This window comes from Vespula pensylvanica, chromosome 1 (genome assembly GCF_014466175.1).
Source record: "Vespula pensylvanica isolate Volc-1 chromosome 1, ASM1446617v1, whole genome shotgun sequence".
Taxonomy (NCBI): Eukaryota; Metazoa; Arthropoda; class Insecta; order Hymenoptera; family Vespidae; genus Vespula; species Vespula pensylvanica.
Window position 1 is genome coordinate 223,675 of NC_057685.1, and position 20,805 is coordinate 244,479.

The 20,805-nt window shown below is 49.4% G+C and overlaps 1 protein-coding gene across 7 annotated transcripts in view; it reads left to right on the forward strand.

The window, feature by feature from the left end:
- Positions 1-20,805, forward strand: part of LOC122628270 (3-phosphoinositide-dependent protein kinase 1) — a 150,205-nt gene that overhangs the window by 118,858 nt on the left and 10,542 nt on the right. The window contains exons 1-2 of one of the 7 annotated variants that reach the window (XM_043810421.1): positions 16,464-16,614; positions 17,009-17,503. The exons of 3 other annotated variants lie outside the window; for them this stretch is intronic. In XM_043810421.1, the coding sequence (XP_043666356.1) occupies positions 17,441-17,503 (63 nt within the window). In that variant the 5' untranslated portion in view covers positions 16,464-16,614; positions 17,009-17,440. Of the gene's footprint in view, positions 1-10,260; positions 10,643-16,463; positions 16,615-17,008; positions 17,504-19,610; positions 20,436-20,805 lie in introns of those variants that run through there. 3 more of the 7 variants (XM_043810412.1, XM_043810393.1, XM_043810384.1) reach the window with 3 other exon arrangements.

Sequence of the window (20,805 nt, forward strand, 5' to 3'; positions counted from 1 at the left end):
AGTAAAGAGAACTTTGCGAAGAGGAGAGAGATAGAGTCAATAGCTTTCACGAGTCGAAAACTCGACCGACGAATATCCGCCAACGTTTCTAATTCCTTCGAAAGGAAAACTTTGTCATAGAAGGCGCGAAATCGTAACAAAACTGAACGGTCTCGATAATAAGAAGCGTAGAAAGCACACGGGCCACCGTGCAACGGAGCATAAAGCTGGCCTACGTGCTGCGATTTGTGCGAAACTCGATAGGAGCTGGTTCGCACGATCTACGAAACTAGATCGGATGTGTATCTCGTTCGGGAGGAATCGCCTGGTGGTCCGTCGAGCAGGCGGCACGCTCGATCGCGGATCGTGCTGTTGCGAGTAGAAGAAGGTGCAGGAGGGCAAGTCTCGCTGATACTTTTTATCGTATCGATACGGATTTCGAAGTAGTTTCTCCCTCGTTTGCGCTATCGAATTCTAATTCTATTTCGATCGATCCTTCGACCGTACTAAGATTCTCCGATCTTCTTCCTCGGCGAAACGAAGAGGTGGCGTTTGGCAATCGAAAGATTTGCGTGACATAAAGGCCAGGGGAGAAATAAACTGGGGGGGGGGGGGGGGGGGGAGAAGGCAACGACTCGTAGAGAACTACTCCGGAGAGAACTGTGGAATTCTCTGGCTGCCGGTGCCGCTGCTGCACCTTGTCGGCTCGACGCGCAGGTGCATCCTCCTCCGTCGCTCTCACGAGAGAGCAAGAAAGCGAGCGCATTCCCCTCGCTCTCGCCCCCTCGATCTGTTCTATCTCCGTCTCTTCGGCGCGCGAGCGCAAAGACTTTGAAGCGAATGCCATAGGTGCCGGAGATCGAGTGCTCGCGCGAACAGAGAGATGGAAGACCGCTGCAGGAGGAGAGGAGGAGCGAAGGGAGGAAGCGAGCTGGCGGGAAGGCGATGCAAGATGCTAAAGAAGGTTAGCCCGAGCTAGCGACCTTCTAAGGCCGCGACGAGCGAACGCTCGCCACTCTCCTCGTCTTTTTCCACTCCTTCCACGAACCAACTCGGTCGGTCGTATGGTTTCAGCTCGAGCGCCTCTTCGTTCGTTCTCCGCTCGTTCTCCGCTCGAACCGACGACCGCTTCTTATCTCACCGAGCTCCGAGCGTCGACCGTTTAAGGATGAAAACGCGGAAAGCTCCGTTCCGCGATCCTTTTCTTCGATCAGCCCGTTCTCCAGGAACGTCCGAGCGGTTTTGACCGCCGGGAAACATTACCCGTGGATTCGAGATACATCATTCCAGAGTGTTGAGATTGGAAATTTTGGCGCTGTTACCGAGACGCGCAAAGCGGGGGAGAGAGACACATCGGCGAACGTATCGATAATATTCCATTATACGCGTTCCGGACGTACAAGGTGAGCCGGTGTGAAAGGTGTGATTGTAGCGCTTGGATGCATTTTTATTCGCTTCCACGACTTTCAAGAAACATGGGCATATATACGCGTATGCCTACGTATCTCCTATATATAGCGGGTACGTACGTATATCTGGTACCGTATATCCACTCGCTGCGCACGTTCCGGAGATAATGCGAACGACAATGCCAACGATCGGCGAGGCCGAAGAGACGAAACGAACGGTCCTTTCGTAGAAAAGCCGTTCCCCTTTCGCGTTTCCTTTTATCTCGTTTCTCTTCTTTTTTTCCTCCTCCCACCTACGCAACTCGATCGTAGGTGAAATACTCTTTGGGATTGGTTCGAGGCGAATGCGAATTTTGCGAAAGAAAAAATTTTGCTTTCGATCGGGAAGGAATCGTCGATACGCGTATTTTCCGCGGCTCGACCGGCCTTCTCCGTTGCCGAAATCGAATGGCGGAAAATAGCGAAATCGAGGGCCGCTCGGCGATCGATATCGATGTGCGCGAGACGATGAAAGATGGAACGGGAACGCTTTCAAAGGTGAGATTACGCTTTACGTAATCTTCGTCCGACGGTTTCTACGACTCCGCTACGACGCACGAGCGTAATTGGCTCGTCCGAGGACCGAGGTAACAGCTTCGTTATTCGCATTACAGATCGGTACCCGCGTATAACCTCTGGCCAAAGAACTCTTCGATTACCTTGGGTTTTATCGCGATCCAGGGTGCAAAACCGTGGCGTAATTACGAGAACGAAGTCCTCGGGTCGGCGGTAATGGTATTTCCAAATGTTACGATCGTTCGTCCTTGATTCGCCGGGAGAAGAAACTCGTCCTCGAAATTCGTCGATCGTATCGAATTCGTCGTTACGGAAATTCTTACATTTTCCGACGTCACGCGCGGCTCGCGTGTTACGTCGAAAAGGTTGCACGGTCGTTACGCAACGTTCCTTTCGAGGTATCGTTCGCTACAATTCCTTGGTAAGCTATAAACGGCCATCAACGCGACGAGCCTCGACAACTTTATTGCTATCTATAACTATAAAGCATGCTAATGGAATTCTCGAGAAAGAAGAATGGCTCGACTTTGTGAATTCTAATAATATTCGTAATACATATTCAATCGGCGTCGTTCATTGATTCGAGATACGGCCGAAGAGAGATTCCGGCCGGCGAATCTCTCGACGGTCAGCGCGGCGAACGTTGCATCGATCGTTTTACGTCCCTTTTCGATATGGACGGTCGGCTGACGCTGCGAACGAGTCTTCGATTTTCGTCAAATCAACGGAGGGAAGGGGGAAGAGAACGCGCGCAAAGTGGAAACGTAAACATAAACACAGGACTGCGACATAATAGGTGAACGAGGAGAACGCGACGCGTCGGTCATATCCGACGGAGGACGGGGGAAGGACGAAGGATCGCGTTCCTCGCGAATCATCGAATATATCGAGCGTAGTCGACTCGTTGAGCATCCTCGAGAGCATCCCGGTCGCGTTGCGAGATAGTGCCGCTCCTAGCTATGCGCCGCATTCTCCGAATACCGAGCGCTCCGCTAGAAGCGCACGCTCCGCTTCTCCTCGAAGCAAAAGCGCGGCTATTCTCGCGCACGAGCGAGGAGTCATCGATGACGAAATCGCGAATACCTCGTCGAAAGACGATACAACCGCGCAAAACGGAGAAACCGTTTGGTCTACGATCGAAACGAGCCTTCCTTCGAGACACGCCTCGGCGGACGCTTCCTTGGAATAATAATATTTCTGCCGTAGTCGTCGACGCGACACGATTTTCCAGCTTAGAAAACGGATCGAGAGCGGCCTTCTTCCTAAGGTCGCCTTCTTTTCTCAACTATGCGAGTAAACACAGCGAAAAGCGCGCGTAACCGTTCTATCGTTATTTACGCGCGAATCGACTGACCGTCTCAGTCGCGATCCTCGTTCCTATCGTAGAATCCTTTCGTTCGAAGCATGTTCGCTGGATCGCGTTAAGAGACTATCCGGAATGTTGTTTTAATCTCCGGGCTGACGACTTCAACGAAGATTTTCGCGTCGTTTCTGTTCCTTTGAAGCGACTTTCAAACGCTGCGAGATCACGATAAATAAACAATGTCTAATTAACGAAGAAAGAGGGAAAACGTTTCGCCGTTCGCGAAAACGCCTGCCTCGGACTCTGGCGATGTATTTATTTTTTACCCCCCCCCCCCTCCTCGATACATCGCGCCATAAATATCGTGTGACGCGAACGTACTACCGTTTTTCTTATTTTTCTTTTCTTTTTTTTCTCTCTCTTTCCTTATTCCTTTTCCTAGAAGCGAGGAGGAAGGTTCGCGTCTGAAAATAGATCTCTTTAGCCTTATTACGCGACCTTTAAATTATGTAAACGTTTGCGCGCGCGATCTGTATGGCCCAGGGAGAAGAAGGCGCTGTAAAAAGCGATTAACGCGAAACGGTCGACCGCGCGTAAGCGTTTCCTCGATCTCGAATCGATCGTCTTGTTCTCCGATATAAATCTTAAAAATGTCGCGCGTAGAGTGATTAACGGGGAAATAAATATTTTTCTCGTCGAGAGAGCGGACTTTTGAAATTTCCTATGGCTATTTCGCGTCGCCATCGCGACGACAATTTCTACGTAGAGGTAGGAGAAAAAACTTAGTGGGGATCACCGAGTGACGTATATCGTGCTCGTAGAACGTGCTCGTATATCGACGATGGCCGTCCGTCGTGTACACTCGCACGCCCACGATATCGAGTATCTTTCGATTATCAGCAAAAACGACGGGAATTCAAAGTACATACGTATACCAACGTCACTGGAAAGGTGAAACCGTGTCTTTTCTCTCTCTCTCTCTCTCTCCCTAACGCGGCAACGCGCTTAGGTCGAAGAAACGAGCGTCCTCGTTTGGAGGGTATACATTAAGAAAATAGAAAACGCGATCGGCATCGCTCAAAGATAAGACTAATTACCGCAGTTGCGTTCGTTTAAACGCACGAGTGTAACCGTTCGAGTCGACCGTTCGAAAAAAGTTCTTTTTCTTATCGCTCTGCGCTTCCTACTACCTCGTCTCTTTTCTTTCCGACGATAGCCTCGGGAACTGTGACAGGTGAAATCTCCGGCGATTAGAATCGTTGATAAGCAAAAGCATCTCGCTTTCATAGATTATCCGCGGTCTAGTACGCTAACGGATGGAGAAAAAGGCGGAAGGAACGATCGTATTCCGACTCTTCGGCGAGATACGTAGGAGAAAAGGGCGCGTGTAAGCGAAAAGGTAAGAAAAATAATATCGGTAGTGTAACGAGAGGAATGGCGAGGATCCTCCCGAAGGAATATCGCTGTCTCAGCGACGTATCGGCGCGCGTGCGCCACTGAAAGAGATCACCGAGATTGTTTCTATAGCACGTATAAAGTTGCAAGTATTTCTGCTTGATGGGACACGATTTGTTTTTGAGCGTTCTCGAATCCACGCGCGACTTCCTACTACGTCGTATTACGTAGAATACCTAACCTTTTCCGAATTCGCTTTTACGCGAGAACATCGGTAAGCGCCGACGGAGTGTTTACTCGTTGCGTAAGGGAAATGCTGGCGGAAAAGGCACGACGTAGCTGGCTATTACGACGATATCGTGGATTATCTTACACGATAGTTCGGTCGTCGTTTAAAAACAAGACGATGTTATTATTTACTCGTCGGTCGTTCGCGATGAACAGCAATAAAAACTCGACGAAAGCCGCTGGATAGAAGGAGAAGGAGCATCGTCCAGGAGGTGCGATCCTCGTTTATTCGTGGCAATTAGCGAACGACCGACGGGTGCACGCGTACTCGCCTAAGTGCGAAAAAGTGTGCAACGAAGGCAGGGCCGCGCGTACTAATTACCACTAAGCAAACGAAGCCAGCCGGCTGTACTCGCGACTCCACGTACGTAGGTACGCGCATACGTAGCGGATATTTACGTGCTTACGCACGAGCGCGAGTATGCGCGCGTACGTCCTCGCGAGCACGATCGCTCGGCTAACGCTTTCGAACGAAGGATGCGTCGAGGCCGTTGCAAAATAGAACGAATGTTCGTTGGATGGCCGACTTATTTTTTATCGAAACAAGTAAGACGCATTTCTCGCCAACTCGTTTCTCAATAGGATAGCGTATAGACCTTTTTTCCTGTAACGACAGGATTGGCTTCCTCCAGTGAAATAAACGATCGAAGGAAAGTCCGTAATTCGCGATGGCAAGGGCGTATCTCGAGGACGAAGGAAGGAGCGATCGTCGCGGCGAACGTTTTAATAACGGTGACGCGTCCGGCCGCTTTCCTACGAACGCGCGTAAAGTCTTTCGGGGAATTTCTGTGAGGCGTGCGCGTTTATCTGATCCAGTTTAACGAGCTTCGAGAAAAAGCTTCGAGGAAACAAAAAGAAAGACGGAAAAGCGGAGTAGCGACTCGAAACGTGGCGATCCACGACGTGTGACAATGCTCGCCCATGGTCTTTCGTCGCTCGTCAATGGAAAGCGGCGTACCGTAGAAACTATTCCTAGTTCGCCTATCAATTACTCCGAGAAACTCGTACTCGAGCGCGAGCGTACGCAGCGGCATTCGCGTAACCGGCCGCGACCGGAGGTGCCGTTAATACGCGTAGGCAGCGGCAACAGCAGCGGCAGTCAGGTAGGTAGGTAGGTAGGTAGGTAGGTAGGTAGGTAGTAGTCGTTCGGGAATGAATGAACGAACGAACCAACGTCCTGCTGGCCGTAGTCTAACAATAAGTTTGAAAAATGACGTGAAGCGTGCAGACCGTTGAGAGGAACGCTCCGTTAGGCGTTTAACGAGCTCGTATTATCGTCGTCGGAGAGGACGCGAACGGCGCGTCGACGGCTGTCGTTCGCCCGACAATCGCCTTGCTTTCGTAACGCAGGTATCGCCGCTGACGCACGTACACGTACGAAATATTTCTCATTGTTTTCTCCGTCCTTTCGGTGCAAATACATACGCGTTGCGTCAGCGCATCGCCATGACGCACGTCGGTTTATCGTATTGCGACCAAGAGAAGATACTCCGACGTGCGTATAAAAAACAGGACGTATTACGCCTAACTCATTTTTCTAGCTGTCGACCAATATTTATCCGCGATCGAATCGTCATTGCGAAGAACTTTTTTTAAATATCCACAAGATCCAGATTTGGAAAATCATTAAAGGTACATCGTAGAAGGATATCGGCGTAAGGATATTGGGCGTAAAAGGATCGACTTACTAACACGTTTCGACTTGGATCGATATATATTTTTTCTCTTTTCATTCGTGCGATCTCGTACGAATCGTTTTTTTCCAGACGAAGCGAGAACGGATTCGCGACGGGACTTTTCCCTTCCCCCACCCTTTTTGCCGTGCTCGATCGTTGGCCTCGAATAACTGTCCGAGAATGCCGAGAAAGGCCCGCGAGGTATTCCGTGCGAGCGGCGGGAGCAATGCGGAGTCTGCACTCGCTAATTATTTGCCCTGCGTCGTTGCGACGTCGCGTGGGCCGTCGTCGTCGTCGTCGTCGTCGTCGTCGTCGTCGTCGAATGCGGATTAAAGAAACCAACCGGCCTCTCAAAGGGTTCCAAACATAAGAGGAGAGCGTCTCTTTGACGCTTTTAGTCGAAGCCTTCGTAGGCACGGTAAAACGTTGGTCCGAGGAAAGGTAATATTTTCGATCACGCGAGAAGAAACGAGAATTTTCGCTCGTTTATTAGGAAGAAACTCGCGTGCCGCGACAAAGTTCCGGTAGGCACCAACCACGCCTACGACTACTCGGGGGTGAGAGAGGGAGAGATCGACTACGCGGCGACTCGGCCGCGACGAGTCGAGGAAAAAAGCTCGGCTCGTCGATAGACGCCAGCTCTCTTGGGTTTATCGTATACTACGGGGCCAGATCTTGGGATTGGAAAAAGGGAAGAAACAAAGGCGAGCGAGAAACTGGCGAGGAATAAAATCGAGAAAGAGAAGGTTGAGAGGGAGAGAGCGGAGCGGGAGGGGGAGGAAGAAAAGTTGGAAATCACGTGGGACGGAGGCGACTCACCCTCGGTGTCTGCGACTAAGATTTCAATAAGAGCAGCGTAACGAGGTTGATTTGTCTACGTACGAGAAACCGCCGTGCCCGCACGAACGTGTGTGTTATTTATCTGGAACGATCGTGCAACAGAAATGTTCCTACCGGATGTGGCTTACGGACTCTCTGTACTCTCCCGCCCGTCCGACTGTCACCGGTTCTATACCGGTTCCCACATGGACCTTGTTGCGCGCTCTTGACGCGTACGTACGGCCAGATGACGCGACGAGAGGAAAATACGAGAACGGCTTCGGGAATGCGACTAAGGAAGCGGACCTTTTTCATCGACGATAAAGATAAGCTCCGATTCGATCGCTTAACTTTAAATACGACCGATTCGGGGTTTAAACCTTTGAGATCTTGGTTCGAGATCTTTGCTTCGCTCGTTAATCGATATGGGTATGACGGTAGCGGCGGACGTAGCTCTTCCATTCGACTCGTCCCTTGCCGAGAAATCTTCGTCGACGGATTGTCTGGAGAGAAAAGATCTAGAGGAAATTTCATCGTCGAATCTCGAAGCATGCATTATCGCTTTATCAGGCATTAGAGAGCGCGGAGCACGCGCGTATAAAGAACCCTTGTCACGTTTCCTTCGACCTTGCCTAGGTCCCAAGCGCGAAGAACCGATACTCGACGACGAATTGGATCTTTCCGTCTCGTGTTCGGAACGGTCGTCGACGATTCCTGATGGTTTTAATTTAACGAGCTGCCACTTGCGTCGGCCGCCTGCGAACGTAGCTCGGAATTCCACTCGAAGGCGGTACGCCTCGACGAGAGTTCGCGGGATGGACATACGGGGAGGATCGAGGATCCTTGGAAATTTATCAACAATTTATCTCGTCCGTTGGAATTTCTCTCTTATATTCAAATTTCATTCCGAATCCGATGGTTCCCGCTTCGAGGGGATCCCTTACCTTTGTTCTTTCTCTTCCGCGATCGAGTCTACGTAAAAATTTCATTGGTACGATCGAAACGATTCGACCTAAACTCTTTTCGGTATTCCGGTTTGGCGAGTGACGAGCGAACAGTGGCAACGGTCTGGAGGGTACTACGGAGTCCATCCGATTGAAATTTACTCGGATACCTGTTGAACGTACACAAGATGTATCGGTCCGCGCTTTCGCAACTTTCGCGAGTTAATTGACTTCTAAATTAATTATCGCGTGCCTTCGCTGTCGGTCGATTTCGACGGACGACCGCCGGCGGCTCTTTCACGGTGTTTATGTCGCGATATTCGGGCGCTCACCTACGTACCTCTTTGCGTCGAGCAGTGCGACGCGACGCGACGAGTTACGTCACGCAGGAGCCTTCGGCCTCCAGGTCGTGAACCCCTCAAGAGATGACGGAAATAACCGACCTAACTCTCTTAGCACCGCGAGACTAGCTCGAGAGATATACCCGCGATGCTATCTTTACTCTTTTTCCCCTCCACTGCTCGTGACGGACCAACGAATACGTTAAGGCCCGTTCACACGAGACACCGGCCAAGCCCGTGATGCGCCTCAGGATCGTCGGGAAGTGAGTAACTTGAAAGAGAACGCGTTCCTCCGAGACCTCCTAACTCTTCGCGAAACGTGCCGCCGCCCGAGCAAGAACCAGACGCCGCCCCTAGACGCGTCGGCGGATCGATGGATACGGACGCGTTATATCGGTCATCGGACGGATGTGAGGTTCGCTTTTCGGTACTCGTCCCGACTATGTTTACGTCGTTTCGTCTTCGTTCTAGCGTCGAACTGGATTTATCCGGCAGCCGGTGCAGCGGCTACCGCTATGCTCGCGACACCTTACTCGACTTGGCAAGGCGACTTTTCCTAAGGTAAATATAGCGACCGATCTCGGTACACTCACGCTCCTCGGCAGCCGAGTGCGACGGGAACCCACGTAGGCACATAAATACGTATGTATAGGAGCGCGTACGTGCGTAGACCTCTTCAACACCCGAATCATTCCGTATCCGTAATTCGCATTCTGACGCCTCGACGCGCCTCACCGTTTCCCCAAGGTTCGCGACGATTTTCATCGGGCCCCGATAAAAAAGCTCTCGACCGACGGCGGGAAGAGAGTATACGCGCGACGGGACATCCTTCCGCCGCACGATACAACCAACGACAAAGCAAAAAGGGTTAACCTTTTTCTTCTTTGTCGATCGTTACTAGGGACTACGGCTAGCCCCTACTTATTATATGGTCTACTTATCATAAGATCGTTTTAAAGAAATTAAGCATGGGCTTACTTACCCTCGTGAGTTCTTCCTTCCGGGTGGGGTCGCGACGCTTTGACCGAACGATTCTACCGCTAACCGATGCGGTTAAAGCGCAGCTTCTAACCGCCCTCTCCTTCTTCTTCCATTTTACGGAAGACTCTTTGAGTCTGCAACGTCTCCTCTGCGAATCGTAGTCGCGTTATTGGATCAAACGCGTAACTACGTACTCGTTCTCTTTCTATTCTCCCGATAACGATTTTACGAGCCTCGAAGAACGAGCGATTGCCAACAAACAACGTTCGTCAGCTGTTAGCGCGCGCGCTCGATCTACGACGTCATAGGCGACGACGAAATCGGTCGTCGCGTGGCGAAAACACGACGTCAGGTAATATCGCTTCTATCGCGATACGCTGTTGCGCCAAATGCATATATGAGCTTTTCGCGTCGAAGCCGACGGCGATGCATTTGCCTTTCGCAACGCATCGCGTTCCCAGGCGTTCTTACGTAGTTGAACGTAGTAACGTATTTCGCGATTAAACGCTATCGCCCATTTTCGTCCTAACGAAAGAGGCGCCACGATCGTCTACGTCGATCGTCAAGCGATTCGTTTTTTTTCTCTTTGCTCATTCACGAGCGAGCGTATCATTTTTCGAGTATCATTCCTCTTGTTGTTTGCGACGATTCTGGATAAACACGAAGACTCGCGCGGTGCTGTACGGAGGAAAAGAGAAAAAAAGAAAGGGAGAGCGCATGATCGCGGTCGTTCCACGCGATTCTTTCGTCGAAACGCGCGCGAGACGCCGCCTCTGTGCCGTGCGATCTTTTCTTTCGAGTCTCGCGCGAGAACAGCCTCGCGAAAATGTTAACGATCCCACGGATTTCGGAGAAACTTTCGTTAGATCGATGATTCCTTTGATCCATGTACTCGAAGAAGTGCCAACGTTGTTCCTTCTCCCTGATGACTAAGACGCGCCGATTGTTCTCGGTGAGTGCGTTTTTTTTCCTTAATAAAAATTGAATAAAGGAGTCGCGCGTCGTACTTCCTCCAAGATGGAACGTGCTTCTCTTCGCGAGCTCTTTGTTTAACCGAGGAATAACGTGTAAAAGGTAGCTCCTTGCCAAAAGCATCGGCTCGCTAGCGAGGACGCACGTGCGCGCAGTCGTTCAGAAATTATATCGAAACACCGACGTTTTCCGGCTTTGCAAATACAGACGGATGTGTCTTTTCAGGTGTACGTGTACAAACGGCGTACATATGTGCGTGCGATTCTCGTCTCGTCTCGTCTCGTCTCGTCTCGTCTCGTCCGTCTCGTTCATTCACACCTTTTTCACAGCGCGTATCCATCGAGTGCGCTCGTACGTCGTACGATCGAAACGTGCGCACGCGTTTAAGAAGCGACGTTATGCGCGTCCCTTCGATGACCAATATATCTCCCTTTTCGATCACGACGCGACGTTCTTACGTTTCGTCCGCGTCTCGTTGCCGTGAAAAAAGTCAGGAAGCGGAACGACGAAGCCGTTGCGTGCGTTTAATAATTATCCGTTTCATTTTTGTATTCTCTTTTATTCTTACCAAAGTTACGTCGCACCGTTCGACCAAGGATCGTCCTTGCTCCTTTGCTCGATGTCTGCGCAAAGAGATTTCCCGGAAGGGAATTTCGAGATCGATTCGTGAAAGGAGGAGAAACTTCAACGAGAAGTATCATGGCTCGCGCGCAGTAAACGATAGAATGCCGCGAACTCTCTTACGGCGGATTACGATAACGCGTTATCGGAAACGCGTAGGGTGGTAGAAACAATGGGTGCGTGATTAATTACTTGGAAAGTACTAGAAAGGCAAAAGTGATGGATGTTGTTCTCCGACGAGAGAGAGAACGACGCAGCCGGTGCATACGTGCACCAAAGTATCCGTGTTCCGTCTTCTCCATCATTGCAATAAACGCGATTGTTCTTTCTGCTCTCCAACACTTTCAACGAGTCACGCTCGATAATTTTTACGTATGACGCATTAAACATTGTCTACGTTGTAACTTCTCATTCTCTCTCTCTCTCTCTCTCTCTCTCTCTCTCTCTCTCTCTCTCTCTCTCTCTCTCTCTCTCTCTCTCTCTCTCTCTTTTACGCCGTTGAATACTCAAAGATGACTAAAAAGATTTTCTAAGAAAGCTTAGTCTTTGTATTTTTCTTTCTTTTCGAAAGACTCTTGAAACGTTCTCCGTATTCTTTCCAGAAGAAAGAGACGGAGAAAGCTAGAGATTACGATAGGACGTTGCTTCCTCGTCCCTAGTCTTTTGTTCGTTCGTAGTCATTGATTTTGGAGAATTCCAATAAATAAGACGGATCGGCTCGAAGCCGCGCAACCGATATGTGATTACGATCTCGTCGTATAATCTACGATCGCGATTTAACATACAATGACTCGAATTGGAAAGAACGCGAGCTGCTTGCCTTTCCATATCGACTTCTTTATCGATCGCACGCGTGCAATCGGCATGAGCGAGCCGCGCAAGCGATGGCGGCGGCGGCCTATGCGATCCGAGAGGGAATCCAATCAATGAACGAAACACGAGGCTCCGATTATCTTTCGTAAACTTGACTAAAAACGCGAGAGGATCCTCGAACGGGTTATCATCGTCCTACTAATAGCGCCGCGAGAGAGAGAGAGAGAGAGAGATAAAGATTCGCGGGTACGTATACGTGGTGTACCTACCGTAATACGCCGTTTGTGCTTTATGACTTTATGTACGAGTAGCGTTAGAAACGAGTTGAATTTTCACCGGTATGCAAAGTGTATCCACGAAAACAGTTTCGAGCGCACCGACGCCACACCGTACTCTCTTTTCTTTCTTCTTTCTCTTTTATCCCCAGGCACACAATTTCAACGACTGCAACCGCGGTTTTATTATTAACGCCGCGGAAGGTAGACGAGAAGAGTCCGAGCTTGTGTATAAAAAAGGGGAAAAATGTGGAAAAACGGGAGGAAAAGTGGAGGAAATAAAAGAAAAAAATAGTAGAATGTCACCGTGATTCTTTATTGTCTTCATTATTTATCTTCATAACCGAGCGTAGTTCGTTTATGAGCGACATAAACGCGGTACGCTCGAGACCGAGCATCCTTCAATTTCTCTTTGAAAGGGAGAGATAGGTGGACCGCTGCTCGCTTACATCGACGATTGAGGTAAGGAGAAAGGAGAGAGAAAAAATAAGAGAGACGGTTTTATATTTCTTTCCGTCGATCCGGACGCACTTGTACGTACATCCATGAATATGCGCGCGCGCGCGCGCGTGTGTGTGTGTGTATATACACACACATATATATAGCCATTATAGGTTACTTTAGGTTGCAAAGCGAGTCACTCGTCGAGTGTCGCGCTACTATGCGCGTTACTATACGCGTTTATATTGTAATATCGCACGTGAATAAACATCGACAAGAAGAGGAGGTCGGACGACCCGCGAAGAAATGAAAATATTCCGTAAATACTCGGCTCCCTGCAGACAATTAACGCGATTACGGCAAACAGGCTTCTTTTGCAACGATCGCTTTACCATATTTTATCGTACCAACATTCGCGCTCGTCGTTCCAAGAGAATTCGGAAATGCGAAAAAGACGTTTGAAAATTGAAAAATCATGACGTCGCTATGTGTTACGCTAATTAACGTAATCGTAGACTTTGAGCAGCATTAATAAATCATTAAGTCTCTGCCTCGTAATGCAAATTTGACGAAGACTTTAGCCATCGTCCGGATACTCTTTCCCCCCCCCCTCTCTTTTTTTCGCTATTCTCGTAATCAACGACGAAGATGACGGAGCTATAATGCATTAATTATCTCTCGTGAAAAAGAACCAAATCTTCCTCGTCTACGCGAAATAAACGCTGGTAAATAAAACGGTCTCGAATCAATGTGTTACATCCTTATTGTATTTTTATTGAAATCAGTTACATAAGTCGCGCTTTCATTTAAATGAACGATTACGCGCAAACGAATGACGCGTGGGGAAAGTAAACACGTAGTTAATGCGACGCGATAGCGAGTTCTTTGATTAATTTCACCTTGGCCATTGGCAAATACGCAGAGAGCGAGTCATATTAAAGACGCTATGGTCAAATTTTCTCCGTTTATTCGAAGTATACAATGTCTGTGTATGCGCGCGCGTATTAGCGAGTCATTGAGAATTGACGCAGATAATTATTTTAGGGAAGAATGACGAATACAAATAAACATTTGCGCACCGCATCGTACACTCGATATAAATGATACAAAGAAATGATCGTACTTACTTGGCCGATCCTTTAGGATTTTTGTAGATCGAAAAATGTTCTCTCTCCAAGTGCGTCTCCTTTCTTTCGTTCTTTATTTTCGTTTTACTCGAGACATAATTTCGATAGCGAGTCTGGTCTTTCCCAAAAGTATTTGTTCTCCTTTGATTTATGAGTCTCGTCGAAAAGACGCGCAAAAGCGTATACGAGCCGCTTCCAAAATATTCTTCGTCGCGTTTTATTTTGAGAACTCTACGACGCTTTTGGTATACTTAGAGTGGCACTTTTAGAAACGAAATTCCACTATTAATAGTTCTCGCTTGAGATCGTTGAATCTATTCGATGCGAAGGGAAGAGAGTTCGCCAGACGACGAGTATTTCTTTATTACTTATATATTTATTAAAATAGATCGTTACACATATATCATATACATGGTACGTTAAAGGTCTTGCCAATAAAATCGTTGCTCCGTAAAGCGTAACTAGATCACCGAGCGCATCCCAAAAGTTACCATGAAATTTTCAAGGCGTACGGACAGAGCGCGACTGAAATGCGTGGAAAAATAATTCTTTAGAAGAGCATCCCCGCGAAGCGCTATAAAGGAGCTCGCTTCGCATTACCGTAAATTGTCGTGCACGATAATGATGTGCGGTGATTTTTTTAGCAAATATTTTTCTTCGATATAAATTACGACATATTTGCTCATTTTGCGGCCTGCCGTCCTATAAATATTTTAAAACAGGTGCATAAATGTTTGCAGAAGCAACAACTCGAGAGACGTTACGGTTACGTTCGCGTCCGAGTGAAAAAAGAGCGTGTCCGTGAAATCACAAATTTTAAAGGGTAATATAGAAAGATCGAAAATAATCGTCGTACGTAAAAGTTCTCCGAGTTTGAATCTTTCCAGCTTGTCGGTCGGGCAGGTGCGATCGCGGAAGACGAATCGCCATTTCGCTCGATCGATCGTTCACACGTGAATTTCCAAGTTTATTGTTGCCAACCGATTTACCAACGCATAAAGCAGTCGACGCTTTCTCTCTCTCTCTCTCTCTCTCTCTCGCGCGCGTTTCCTCGCCCAGATAAGAAAACAGCCCGAATACGCGCGCGAGAGAGGAGAAAAAATATTTTCGTTCTACAGACAACAGTTTCCGACGGTACGAAGCGATCGAAATATTTGTTCGTAGATTTTGAAATAAATCGGGCAAGATATTCAAAAGCGATATTTTGAAGCGACGACGTGGAGAAAGGGAGAAGATCTCGAAATAGGTCAAGCATTCGTCGTTATCCGGTGACCCCTCCCCTATCGATCGACAACGTATACCTGTTTACGACAACAACTCTCTTCCCGACCTTGCTTCGAACTCGTCTTCTACCTTCTCTCGTGTTCCTTCCGAAAACACGGACGACTACACAACGGAGAGAGTCGGATGAGAAGGGGAAGGGAGAGGGGGTGGGGGAGATAGACAGAGAGACAGTCGTCGTAAAGCCCGAGTCGGTCGAACCGAAAGTTCGAACCGTTTCGAGTAGATTCTAAAAGGTAAAGGAAAATTACACGTCCCTTTGTCCGAACGATAGACAATACGTAGGCTGCTTTCCGTATTCAAAGACACGACCGGCGAAACTTTCCGAGTGCGGAAGATGTGGGTTTTCATCGAGTTACCGATCGAGCAATTCCAACGACGAATACAAATCGAGGGAGGACTCCCTGGGCGCACCTGTCCCTCCTGTCCGCCCGACCGATGGACAAAAGAAGAGACTCCAGGGAGGTAACGTGAAAGAGGGTGGATCCCGTCGCGGAGGAAATCGCGCGAGTATATCCAGGACGCATTCGTCAAAAGACGCCCTTTCGTTTCCTGTTTTTCTTTCCTTTGCCCGTCGCTGACCACTCAGGGAGCTTCCTTTCCGATTTCGATATCTACGATTGATCGATGAAACGCTAATACGTCCCGGCACATCAACGTACGTTCCTATTCGACCTAGGTGGAAGCGCGTATATAGACGGGCGATATAACGGCACGTGCCAAATGCTTTTTCACCTATCTTCGATCGCCACTCTCTTATCGTCGACGTGTGCGAGCTTTCCTGGTCGGTGGCGATATACATCGCCCCTTAAGTGGATACTTCATTTTCGTGCTGCGCCGTATACGAATCAGGAAATGAAAAATGGACTCGTACCTTCGTATGCGATTCCTATCCATGGGAGGAGAAACCGAGCATCGACCTTTGCACCTTTCTATATTTGTTTCAACGAGGCGAATCAGGGCCTGCCAAATTTTCCTTGGCAGAGGAGAGAGAGAGTAAACGAATCACCGATGTCGTCGTCGTCGAGCTCGAGAAATCGAAACGAGTCGAGAGCAGTCGATGTAGCGAACGTTTCGCTGCCAGTTGCGTTTCGGCGTCTCTCGGATCGTTTCCTCCTCCGTTTGACTTCGTTTTAATCCGTTTTCTTCTCGTGCCTTTCGTTTCCGTGTATTTCGCGCCTGAATTGGCAAAATGTGGGTCAGGAGTTTTCGGTCGCGCAAAGATTTTCCGAAACGACGCGACGAGCGACCTATAAATAGAATTTTAATGACGAGTTTAATTTATGACCCTCGTTCCGCTTCGAAGTGCAGTTTTGTTAGAGAACGAAATTAAGTCCAGAGACCCGAAGAAATGCGTTTAGAAGGTTGGAGGAGAGTGCGTTTATTGGATAACGGTAAATCGAGCTCGCCCAGCTTCTCCGAATGTTCTCTCTCTTTCTCTTTCTCTCTCTCTCTCTGCCCCCTTTGTCTCTCTGTCCACGTAGAGTCGCAAAAGATTTCTGCGAGTCGTAGCGGCGCGATCTCGTTTCGAATTGACCATTTCCATTCCAGAACGAAGCGTCTAACGTCGTTGAAAATGTTTCCATCGAGAAAGGCCGAACTAGCGATTCGGGATTGACAAAACACTATCGTTGAACGGGACGAAAGGAAGAGAGGGAGAGAGAGAGAGAGACGGAATAGGAAGGAAGAGCGACTTTCGATCATAATTATTAACGATTTCATAATACATGTTAGCCTTATACCGTCGAAAGCTTCGTATCGTTACGTTTTGTTTTGTGTTTTCGAGAGGACTGACGCCAGTCACAAGCCACAGCCGCCGTCCGACGACACTTTCTGTACACGTGCACGGCGACGGCTTATCGAGCGTTCGTGCCGTACGAAGTTCGGCCCTATCATCGGGGATTAATTAAGAAGCGAGGACGCGATTAGCCGTCGATCGAGTCGGTACGACGGGCGCCGGCACCTCCATCGCCACTACACACACGTATACTCGTATATACGTATACGGAACGGACGGACGAGAGCGACGAAGCAACAGCAGCCCAGCAGCACGTGTACATACATCGAGTGAAAGAGAGATAGAGAGAGAGAGAGAGAGAGAGAGAGAGAGAGAGAGAGAGAGAGAGAAAGCGAGAGAGAGAGAGAGGGGGGAGAGAGCACTACGACGACGGCCGATCGCCATTTATCGTCCGCCGCGGAACCGTCGAGGAGAGAGCGTGAATGAGTTCGAAGATCGACTGCCCACGAATGATTCACGCTGCCTACGCGATTTACTACATTACAGTAAGTGTCCTACAGCCGTAAACAAGCCGATAAACGGTATAAATAGGGTTTTGTTTATTGTCGAGCAAGTCGCATTATCGCGAGCACCGCTCTCGCGCTTCTCTTCCTTCCTTCTCGAACGTTGGTCGTGTATATTTCGAAATACTTTTTTTTTTGTTTCATTCTTTTATTCGCAGGTTAGCCCATTCGTCGTTATCGGACGAATTTTCGACTAATTATTCGCGCGGTAAGCAGCGTATCTCTTTTATAAAATCGATATTAGCGTTCGCGAGTAACGTCCCGCGATAAGATCGTTGTTTTCGTTCTCGAGTAATCGATAAGAGCCTGTGTTGCTTTCGACTTGTTGTTGGTATTAACGTGAGAATCAAACGCAAAAAAAAGTTGAGATTCTACGAGGTGGCCGATAAAGAAAGAATTCGATCGCGATACCCGATAAACGTCCTCGAACTTTCGAGGACCACATACCGGAGGCTCGCGTAACGAATCGTACAAAAATCGTACAGGCGCTCCTTCGAACGCATCTCCGTGCATTCGTTGATCGACCGACCGGTCATTTATTTCCGGTTCGTCACGAGCAATGTTTTTGTGGTCTCGACGATCGTTCAACGGAGGCGAGGTAGTTGCCGTTGCTACGCTCTCGGCCGTCATTGTGTTACTCGAGTCGACTTAGCATTGTTCTCTCGGCGATCGATGAATCGCCAGGTGAATATTAGAGAGGCGCGCGCTATAGCGCGTTGACGCTCTCGATTCGCTCCTCATAAATATTCGGAGAGACGACAGAGCCGACTCGTGGTTTCGTTCGTTTCGCTAAAAAATCTGCTCTAGCGCAGTACGACTGATCGTAGTACGACGTAGAGGGAAAAGCTCGATGCGCGACTTTGTTAGTCGCCAGTCGGGCGACGATCGACCGCAGCCTGGAGCCGTTCGGAACGCGACCAGAGGCGCGAACGACGATAATGACGCGATACGCGTCGGAGAGATCCCATGGGAACCTTACGTCGGGTTCTTCGAATCGAAGATTTTCGATCCGAACGTTTCCACGTGAGCGCGCGAAGAAACGCGATAAAGTCCGTGATTCGAGGAAGAAGTAAACAACGCCGTTCTATCGTTCTTCTTCTTTCTCTCGTTCGTTGGACTTTGTATCTCTAGTAAAGTCTAGTAATGCGGATCGATCTCGCTGGAAAAAGTAGATACGTGTATCGAAACGACAAACATTAGGCAGATATCGCGTCGCAACCCGATATTCTTGGACTCTTCGGAAATCGATCGTCCGCGTCGGACTGTACGCTTCGAAAAGCCGGAAATTCGAGCGTCGTTGCGTCTACGCGCGCAATTCGCACGACTTTTAAAAAGTTCGAATCGCGGGGTTTGGCGCGATATTGCGTTGCAAGAACTAGGACGGACGTGGCTCGCGCAGTCGACGCGCGATCAACGGTCGCTGCTTTTTATCGCGATAACGAAAGACTCCAAGTCGAGAGTACGCGCGAAACGGACGAACTCTCGAAGGAACAAACAACAAACGATCGACATCGACGATCTCACGATCGCGCGTCATTATCCAACAGTCGCGTCTTATCGAGGGAGCGCGATACGATCTCGGGTTCGTACGAAAGAGCCTCGCTGCTAACGAGTGAAATTACGTCGTCGAGGCGCCTCGAACGATATTATTGTCTTTCTCGGACTCTTCGTCTCGGCCGAGAAAGTACAATCGCTTTGTTTCGATAAACGGTGGTCGATGTGGTTCGAAAGGTGAAGAGAAAAAAAGAAAAGGAAAAGAAAACAAGCGAAACTCTTTATCGCCGAAAGTTTCCGATAGCGCGCGATACCACCGTGCGCGTTCTACGATCTATTATGAAACCTCATCGTGCCGCGTTATCGTACGCGATATTTGTTTTTCGATCTCAAGATAGAAGAACGCGCAGGACGAAGTTAGCTTACCTTCTTGAGAATCAGAAACGCGATGCAATCTTTATCGCGACTCTCGATATCTGCCTTCGCGCGGAGGTTCGTAGAAAAAAGAAAGATTAGCGTTGATAGATTGGAAGTCAAGTTCAAAGATAGCGGGGTTCCTTCTCGGGGGGAGGGGGGGGGGCGACGACGGGAGTTCAACGATCGATTCTGTTCTTTCCGTCCGTCTCGAAAGGCAATAATTTTTCGAAAAGGAGAAAGATCGTCGTAGAGGAAACATAAAGGAGCGAGACGAGGAAAGGGGGAAAAAAGTTGGCGGAGCGGAGGTATAGCAATTGGATGCAACGCTCGAGGAATCCGAGAACCGACCGGATGCAACGCCAGAATGGGAATGCGAGGCAACGCGCGCGCCGCAAGAGTCCGTTACTCGTATCGGGTATTTCCGAGAACACGACTATAAACAAACAAACACACGGAGAGCGAGAGCGAGCGCGAGAGGGTCGGAGGGAGAGAGGAAAGAGAGAAGATAGGAAAGGGAGGTACGCAGAGTGCGCGCGCGTTCATTCGCGCGTGCCCTACCTTCCAAGGCGAGAGAGCGCACTCTGCGAGCCCGAAGATGGTAGGGGTGACAGGGAGTGGGGATAGTGGCGCCGTCGCTCCGACTATCCCCGCCGGGGCGCCGACGCATGCGCGCCGACCGAAATTCCCCTCCTTCTTACCGCAACTAACCGTATGGACTTTTTCCCCTCGAACGGTCAAATTCGAACGCGAACTCGTCGCCGCGCCAATAAACAATTCCGAATGTTTATCCGTCCTCGCGATAGTAGGCCGACGTCGACGGGCGTGCCGGATCGTTAGCCGATGGACTCTCTTTCCTTCTCCTTCCATCCTCGACTACGTTCTTCGCTGCCTTTCCGACTCGTCCTTTTCTTTTTTTTACGTCGTTACGATCGACAACGACGAGGAGGAGGAAAGAGATTCGAGGCGTAGTCCTTCGTTGCGATTTTCGCACTCGACCACAGCGGTGAGCGTGCTTTACGATCTACGGTAAGATTACTGACACGACGACGACGACGACGACGTCGACGACGTAGGTGGGGAGAGAATTGGAGAGAGAGAGAGAGAGCGAGAGAGCGAGAGCGCGCACCCCACTCGAAGCTCCCGGATGCGGGCTCGAGCAGAGCCGAGAGAGGGGATAGAACGCTCGAGGAAGAGGTCGTACGCGGTAGTGGGGAGGCTTGCCGCCAAGAGAGCTACTAGTGGTGGGGAGAAAGCGCGGGTTAGCAGCCCGGACCCGCCAAGCGTAGAATTCAGTAAGCGAACGGCTCTCTATGGCCACGAACGTGTTTTTCGTTCTTCGGTTCCCGCGCATGCACATATACGCGTACGTCGTT